At 32.4% G+C, this 8,880-nt stretch overlaps 3 protein-coding genes across 4 annotated transcripts in view; 2 read left to right on the top strand and 1 right to left on the bottom strand.

Moving 5' to 3' along the window:
- The window catches only part of LOC108747165 (signal recognition particle subunit SRP72), an 8,762-nt gene extending 7,146 nt beyond the window's left edge, over positions 1-1,616 (top strand). For both annotated transcript variants that reach the window (XM_018484467.1, XM_018484466.1), the window contains 4 exons: positions 105-467; positions 543-847; positions 932-1,144; positions 1,236-1,616. In XM_018484467.1, coding sequence (XP_018339969.1) covers positions 105-467; positions 543-847; positions 932-1,144; positions 1,236-1,371 — 1,017 coding nt within the window. In that variant the 3' untranslated portion in view covers positions 1,372-1,616. The remainder of the gene's footprint in view (positions 1-104; positions 468-542; positions 848-931; positions 1,145-1,235) is intronic.
- A 574-nt stretch (positions 1,617-2,190) lies between these two features.
- Positions 2,191-7,586, bottom strand: LOC108747168 (coiled-coil domain-containing protein R3HCC1L). Its single transcript, XM_018484470.1, has 8 exons — positions 7,276-7,586; positions 5,775-5,924; positions 5,188-5,324; positions 4,858-4,978; positions 3,905-4,709; positions 3,570-3,810; positions 3,068-3,304; positions 2,191-2,981 (listed from the first exon to the last, which is right to left on the bottom strand). Exons 1-8 carry the CDS (start codon positions 7,353-7,355, stop codon positions 2,917-2,919), a joined length of 1,836 nt encoding a protein of 611 aa, XP_018339972.1. The 5' UTR covers positions 7,356-7,586; the 3' UTR covers positions 2,191-2,916.
- Positions 7,587-8,068: 482 nt separating this feature from the next.
- Positions 8,069-8,880, top strand: part of LOC108747163 — a 9,276-nt gene continuing 8,464 nt past the window's right edge. Inside the window, exon 1 of the mRNA XM_018484456.1 lies at positions 8,069-8,519. Within this exon, the coding sequence (XP_018339958.1) occupies positions 8,408-8,519 (112 nt within the window). The 5' untranslated portion in view covers positions 8,069-8,407. The remainder of the gene's footprint in view (positions 8,520-8,880) is intronic.

The raw sequence follows: 8,880 nt of genomic DNA, 5'->3' as shown, positions 1-8,880 counted from the left end.
TGTGTGTGTGTGTGTGTGTGTGTGTGTGTGTGTGTGTGTGTGTTGTGTGTGATGCCTTATTATATTTAAATTAAGATGGACAACATGCTTTTATATACTTTCAGGGAGAGCAATGTCACCAACTGTGCAATAATCTTGCGAAAGATTGCGTTATTCTTGCAGCAGATGCAATGTTTATAAAAGCTGTACAATTTAGTAAAGAAGGTAAACCAAAAGAAGCAGCAAAACTATTAATCGAACATGCAGTCGGCGAAAAGGAATTATCCATGAAATTGGCCAGCGTGCAAGTACTTTTAAGTCAAGATGAAAGAAAAGATGCTATCGCTATTCTTGAGAATCTAAATGAAAGGGATAGATCTCTACCTGGAATAGTTGGCACGCTCGTTACGCTTCACTTAGCTGATAACGATCGAGAAAGAGCCTCGATCGCTCTCAAAAATGCAGTCGCTTATTATAAAAAAAACAAGGTATATATTGAATCTATCATTGTACTTTCCACGCGACGTTTTGTTTATAAACTCACATAAAAAGTTTCCTTTTAGGAAACCACCGAAAATTTGGGAGAATTGTGGCGACAAGCTGCTAATTTTTATTTACGTGGTGGAGAACTGAAGATTGCTGCTGATATTTTACAAGAATTAGTAGATGCCTCACCATCTGACACTAAGACTTTAGCTCAATTGGTAGTAGCTTATGTACAGTTTTGTCCTACTAAAGCACAGTCATTATCCAAAAGATTACCGCCACTTCACGATCTCGCCGAAACTACTGACGTTGACGCATTAGAAAGCAGCAATTGGGTTATTGGAACTAAAGTAGTAAAGAAAAAGATTGAACCTTCTCCTGGGTAAATATAATTATTCCAATCATTATATATTTCAATTCAAATAATACTCTAAAATATTACATGTGCATTTTGATTTCTTATCAGCAAACCAGTATCAGATGTAATTCAAAAGAAGCACAAGAAACGTAAACGCAAGGGTAAACTACCAAAGAATTATGATCCGAGTGTTATGCCAGATCCAGAGCGATGGTTACCGAGACACGAACGTAGTGGATTCCGTAAAAAACGGGATAGAAGAAATAGGGATGCCGCTATGAAAGGAACACAGGGAGCCGCTACAGGAGCTAGTGATCTTTAGTACGTGCTGCTATATGTTTTATCCTCTTATATGTGGTTTATCTACTGTAAATGTACAATGAATTACTAAAAAATTTTTTATTATTTATAGTGATATCACTAAAATGCCTGCAAATGCTAAGCCTTCTCCAAACCCTCGTCACAGTTCCGCAGTAGAAACTTCTGGACCACGTCAGCAACAACGCAAAGTTCAACAGAAAAAGAAGAAGAAAGGTAGCAAATGGTAACAATTTCATGTCATTCCGCTAAACTCATAGTTTTTTATATTAAACAAATTAGATTGCATAACTTTGCATTGAAAAGAAACACTTGTTATAAAAAAATATAAACTGAAAAAATAATCAAATCGATTTGCTACCATGTAGCTGTATTTTATGAAAAACGCAAGATGTAACTGCCATTAAAAAGTAATATTGTACACACTATATGTGTGTATCTCTATCATTAAGGAAATATGTTTACAACCTCTCCATTGCTTATACATGCATCAATTTATTCATATATCTATTCATATATTTATAGATTAATACGTTTGATGCATTTAATGCATAAAATTTATCTAATAATTTTGTTGTTACTAACAACATGTTACGAACATCTTTTCCTTTTCATATTTTGCACATCTGTTTAGAAAGCTTGAAAAAGTTTTTGTATGATTGGCAGTCATGCAAATACAGTATAGACAATATTAAATTATGCTTTAAAAAATATTTTTATTTCTTTTTTCTCACAAAAGATTTTCTTACTCAATTTATGATATATTAACGTATGAGTCACTGTGTACATTGACTAGGGAATAAGTGATACATATCTTTATTTCATGTTGATAACAATTGTATAAAAAATACAATCTGTTCTCTTTATACTCAGCAACTCTGTAATATGAATAGATAATGTGATTGTGCGTTGGTTTGTAACATTTGTATATACATGTAACAGACATATAAGTGGCACAAGTCAAAATTGTAAAATAATATTACATTAGAATATAATTTTAACGCCATATTTTCGATGATATATTTTTATATTGATTATGTTGTTCAGCTATATAAAATTTTGTAAAGATATATTTTGAATTATCGATATACTGAATTGATGTGCACATGAAAGAATCTTGTTATTAGTAAGTAATAATTTGACTTATTGTCCTGTAATCAATCTGTATTATGTATTATTGTTTGTTGCTGTGTATAAAAACTCATAACAGTAATCGATTATTTTGCGAAAATATTTTAGTTTTCAGTTTTTTCTACACGTTTGTCTAATTACTTATAATTTTGACATCAAATTTTAATTTCAAACAAATCATTGCTTAGTATTGTATATTTATTTAAAAAATTGCATTCTTGCGTAAAAATATATAGGAGACGTGGATGGACACCACTGGTCATCTTTACTATTTTTTTTACGCTGATATATTCATATGTAAAATGATAATATTGTCTCAACAATTTCTAGAAGATAATTATCCAAATAAATATAAATCAGCTATTTATTAACTATAATATTTACATATCGAATTTATTTACTGATAAATTATCATAGATTTTCTGTATCAAAGCGAATAAATTGGAGAAATGTATGTCCAATTTTCTATTTATCAATGTAAAGAATGGACGAGTAAGGCACAAATAACGCATGCGCGCTAATGCGAGAATAACATTATGGGAACTATGTCAATTACGCAGCCACATATGTGAATAATGTGAATGCGTATACTATACAATGAGGTACAAATCCTTAAAAATATTCTATATTAGTGATATACAATGCTACTTTGTCGGTATGATGCCCTCCCAAACATCCTCTCGTTGTTTGTTGGCTAATCGTCTTTTTTCTGTAATGCAAAAATCTCTTGATAACTTCTTCAATAATTACTGAATTATTTTTATATCGCGTATATAATACGTATTCAAAGATTACCTTTCGCTTCGCGTAATATATTCTTTTCGTGCTCACGTTCTTGTCTAGCTGTGGCAAGCTTCACGCCCAATGCACCTGTAACTAATCGTCTAGCTAAGGCAGCGCATGTTTCAGGACGATTTCTGTAAGGTTGCAAGAATTCTGCGCTTCTTCTAGCTTTCGTTTTACTTAAAGCAGTAGCTTCGCTAAGTGGTCTTGTTTTCACAAATGGATGATTCGATGCTAATACTTGGGCAGCTTAAAGGAAGATAAAAAAGAATATACTAATTGCAATAAATCTGATTATAATTGGATTTATTGGAAGAAAACTATTTTCAATGATCAATGATGAATATCGATTATTATACTATTAACAGCAAAGATGTGCAAAATTAATTATAAATTTTCTCGAATGCAATTTTCTTATTAAAAATAAGTTATTAAACTGTTTTCAATAAAGACGCACATATTATATATTTTTGTATTCATAGATATAAATTACTAGATATGTATATATACATACCAACAAGAGGACTGCTGAAAACTCCCAAACAATGAGTATCGTCCACCCACTTAAGCTCAAAACCACCATTCTTAAAAGAACTAAAGACAGCTGCCAAATCGCTAGTTTTGAACTCGGAAGGAAAATTATAAATTTCTACGACGTGTGCAAATTCGTCACTGGACACTTCGACTTGCTTGCTGTATGCTTTGTAATCGTTTTTTGGTTGTTCTATTACTACTTCACCTACTGCTGACGTAAGCTAAAAAAAAAAAAGAAAGGTATAATACGTGAATAACTAATTATATATAAAATAGTGAATACAATAAGTTACTGAACTTAAATACATAACTGACCTCTTCAATTAATGTTGGATCTAAACAATCGCCATTATCGTCAAATAAGCTATCCCAATCGCATTCATCTCTGTTCATTTTCAGAGGTGGAGAAGGTGGTGGAACCGGTTTGCTTTTTTGCCTTTCTATCTTTTTTACTTTTTTCTCAGGTGATGTTACGAGAATTGGAGAAAGTTGTTCAGACTGTTTAGATTTTTTTTTAATAGTATCAGAAATTATTAGAACATCCGATACTACATTTTGTCCAACTAGTTGTCTGTCTTTATGATCATTTACATCGCTACAATTTAAATATTCGATCGAGGATTGGTTTTCGTTCACAATTTCTTGTATTTTTTCTAATTGTTTGTCATTAATTTCAATTTGGCTGGATGGTTCCAACAGATTGAAATTAGTACTATTTTCATTTACATTATTAATTGCAACAGTTTCTTTCTCTTTGGATAAAATTGGCACATCTTTTAGTTGCTCCGAAAATTGATACATATGCTCGGTATTATCGAGAGTATCGGAGATTTTGCTAGAATCTAAAGAAACTATATTTTTTGAAATGTTTCGTAGGAAATGTTTATCCTCGATCTTCGCGTTGCAATTCTCAGAAAGTTGATTATGTGAAGTCAGATCGCCTACATTTTGTTGACTACTACATACATCTTGTAGTTTAGAATTATTATTCATAATTGAATCTCCGTTTAACGTCGTGTGAGAAACTTTCAAACTGTGTGACTTTTTATCTTCCATTTCTAAACTTCTGCGATGCCTAGGTACATAAACCGCCCGATCAGGTCGTTTTTGACGTACATTCCTGCATACATATACGTATATTAACAATATATATTTGGAATAGTTGACATCAATCATAATGTGAAAAATCACAACGCTAATATAAAAGAAAACGATATGTAGATACACATACAAATCTAGTAAGTTTCAAAAGAAATAAGTTTACTTACTTGACCGAAGAAAAATCTGTAGTCGATTGTACCTGTGTCTGTGTACCATTTGTCTGTGAACAATTGTTAAGTTTCCTAGCCGCTGGTGGCCTATATATTTCAACTGTTGGTACTGACTTGGCTAAAAATTAACATTTAAATAAACATTAAATCTTCCGTAACTAACTTATTTTGAAATATATCTTATTTGATAATGTCACAAGATATACAACAATTAATTTATTCAAATAGCACATATTTGGTTTATATATTTTTTAAACCTATTATTTTCTAGCCGTTTAGAAAACGTATAAAATCCATATGTGCTACTTGAGTGATATTCATAATTACCTTGCCGCTGTAATTTGCATTCTGGAGATGTCGAGGGTGAGCGTCGGCCTTCGATACCCATTCCGCGAATCGTATCCTTTTGTTTTGTCACAAAGTTTGTCTTAGACTCAGGAAAATTCGGTTTTGGGCTCCAATCGCTTTATAATAAAATAATCATATGTTATTCTTCTGGAGCAAATTTTCATTAAAAACATTCTTAAAGTATCGTGATTGTAATTAGTAAGCATAATATCGGCACAATAGAATGACATTACGATCGAGAGGTAGTTCCGATCAATTTTACTTTCGTTCGCGAGTAAATAGTACAGCTTTGCAATTTTACACACAGAGACACATATTTATTATTGTTACATGCTGCTTAATTAAACGTATATAAATTTAGTAATATAAATACGTAAATTAAGCTTAATTTAATTATTAATTATTAAAATTAGCTTGATAATCGAATAATTGTGAAAAATTATTGGCGAAAAAAATAATACAAATCGTTGTTTACGCGTATGTAGATGAATATTTTAGCAGAAAAGTTCTTAGCTAACGGATATCGAAGATAAAAAGAATGATTCTTAACATTTTGTTATTTATACCTTCTCACATCGGTCTTGTAACATACTACAGTACGCCTAGCCGAACCTTGGCCGATCGAGAACGTATGCAGCAAATCTGAGAAACGATCCTGTATCAGCTGATGTATAATGAACCTACGATAATTGTTGACGGGCGGAAAGACGAGCACTCTGCAAAAGTGAAAAGAAAGAACGCGTTTATCGTTGAAAGTGAGATTGAACGGCCTGCTGTTCGGAGTATTGGTAGTTGGTAGCACAGCATCGGCTGTTTTGTTCGTTTTGGTGAACGTAATGCCTTACGGCATTGGTTTAAGACGAGGAAGGAAGGGGAAGAGACGATAAACGCCACCTAACTTTTACATAACCCGTTCACTTTCTCTCTCGTTCGCTTCCATAAAAACTTGAGTGTAGCGTAAACATCAATTCTTACAACTTGTCGTGTCTCAAATTTTCTTCTTTTATCTTTTATTGCCTAAGCACGAATGACGACATGCATAGTATATGATACATAGTGCATAATAGTATCCAAACAATTGTGAGGAAAAATATTCACTTGCTTTATACATATATCATTAGAAGTATATGAAAGTGAGAAATCAATTTAATTAGGTATACTTCATACTTTCAACTACAAAAGAGATAAAAATGCACTGCTTTATACCACGTAACCACGTGCACATAGGAACAACTGAATATGTTACAATCGTGATCATAAGAATCCAATTACGTGTTGAAACCAAATCAACAAATTGTGTTCTATTAATTAAAATTTTATTTAAATTATTATAATTTAAATTGATTTAAATTATTGTGTGTTCTGTTGAGATATTAATTATATCGAGTTGTTTCAATTTCAATTTTACTTTCAAACGAAAATGAAACGTCGACATAGTCAAAATTAAATAAATATCTAATATGGAATAATACAAATATTGCATTGAACAGAAATAGATACTTACAAATGTAATGTCTATTACGAGATATTAAACTTTTCAGGATTACTATTTTTGATATATATCGTGCATCCCACCGACATTCACAAATCTCAATATATCGCTTTGTATATCAACAAGCCCAAAATTATTTGCATTAATTTACACAGCACAAATCGTAAATAGCGTATATGAGAATAAGTGGTTAGGAGGAGTATTTAGATAATAATAAAAAAAAAATGAAATCATGATTCAGCTTTGTACTGTAGCAAAAACTACTTAAAACTCGTACAAAACTTGTACGAAAACTATATATATCTTGTGCTATTTATAAATCCTGTGCTAAATCCTATACCATGGGAATGCGCCACTCACATAATCTCATTCAATTCGATATCTTCACGAATCCTTTACTTGCCAATATCTATACACATATATATGCAAATGTAATAGTCATTCAAAGTCGAGAGGAAATGAAACTGTTTACGCGTTCACAGCCACCAACGGATACCGTGAGGAAAACTAACCTTCAAACATGATGTCGGCGTCGATATTCTATTCAAAGAATGCTCGTTATAATTTTCTCGTACCTCTTACGTGTTTTATCCTTCGTAAAGACAATTACGTCGCATTCAACATCCTCGGTAAACAGGCTATCTTGTAAACTCATTTATCTTTCGTTAACATTCACAAAAATATAGGTACACGTCGCGTGTCAGCGTGTATGTATGTACTTGAACATTCGACGCAATTGAACACAATTCAATGTTATCTGCCGGACGAGCTCGTGTCAAAATGCGTTTGAATTTCTTTTCTTGTTATTCCACAAATTCGTACGCATACAATAAACCATTCCACTACGCTCAAATATGCACACTCAAAAATCATGCCCTGAAACGAATCGCCGTGAACTGATGGGAGGAGTGAGGGGATACGATTTTATGCACCAATCACAAAACAGTGCGAAGTAACTTGCCATTCAACGTTTCCAGACTTCATCTTCCATTTGCATTCTCTTGATAGGTTAATTGGTAAAATTCTTTCTTCCGATTGCTCGATCAAATGCTTTAAATTCATTTGTTTTCAATCACATATCATTCGATTTGTGAATATATAACCTACGTAGACAACTACGGATTTTCAAATGCTAAATCATATCTTTCAAACGCGTGCCATACGAAAGATGGCTATTAGCTTTGAAATAATTTACATTGGGAAAATCTCTCTATGTGTATACACACCGGCGATTGTATATATATATATATAAATGTTTAATATACGTTTAGTGCATTCAGCACCAGGATGAAACATGTACATATGTATTCAGCTTAAGGTTGCATTCGATAGCCAATAGTATTGCAAATGTATTGAGAGCCACTGCACATCACATGATACGAAAGTGAAGTACTATACTTGTGTCTTCCCTTACGTCAATCGGTGTAACGGTGTAAAAAGTCGAGCGTATACACACACACACACACACACACACACACACACACACACACACACACACACACACACAAAACAGATTAAAGATCACTTGGCAAATTCGCAGTCGCCAATCTTCACGCGACTTCATTTCAACACCGCTCTCTTCACATATTCCAGCATATTTCTATTCACGTTGTAATTGTAAACTTTTCTTCCTTTCGTACCAATTCTTAATTTGACTTTATTCTTTATATTATTACTTGTTATCTATCGTTTGCTCGCATTTACAACATGATGTCCAGATTCACGGGAATAGAATTGGGACCTCCTATCGAGGTTTTTGCACTGCAAAAGGCATTCGTCGACGATACTTACGAAAAGAAAGTTAATCTTACTATAGGAGGTATGTAACTATTTTATTTCTTACAACTATTACATTCAAGACCATTTTATTTTCCCATTGTTGTCTGAAAAGCAACAATGAGAAAATATTTATTTTATTTTATTTTACGCACATAGTCTTACAATGATGCTTGCTTTTAATAAGCTTAATTTAAAAAAAAATTAGCACATTTTTATTATTAAATATACATATTTTAATAATATAAAGTATGAGAGATGTATAAGAGTTACACTTTTGATTTTCATACTCTTTGTACCCTTGAGTGACTTCCAGAGTGATTACATAATATATTTCTCATTCATCCATAAGCACATCTACATACAAACCACACACACACATACACGTACGTGCTTTTATATAC

The sequence above is a fragment of the Trachymyrmex septentrionalis genome, unplaced genomic scaffold (assembly GCF_001594115.1).
Source record: "Trachymyrmex septentrionalis isolate Tsep2-gDNA-1 unplaced genomic scaffold, Tsep1.0 scaffold196, whole genome shotgun sequence".
Classification (NCBI taxonomy): Eukaryota; Metazoa; Arthropoda; class Insecta; order Hymenoptera; family Formicidae; genus Trachymyrmex; species Trachymyrmex septentrionalis.
Note: the sequence above shows the minus strand (reverse complement) of the source record. Positions and strands in the feature narration are given on the sequence as shown.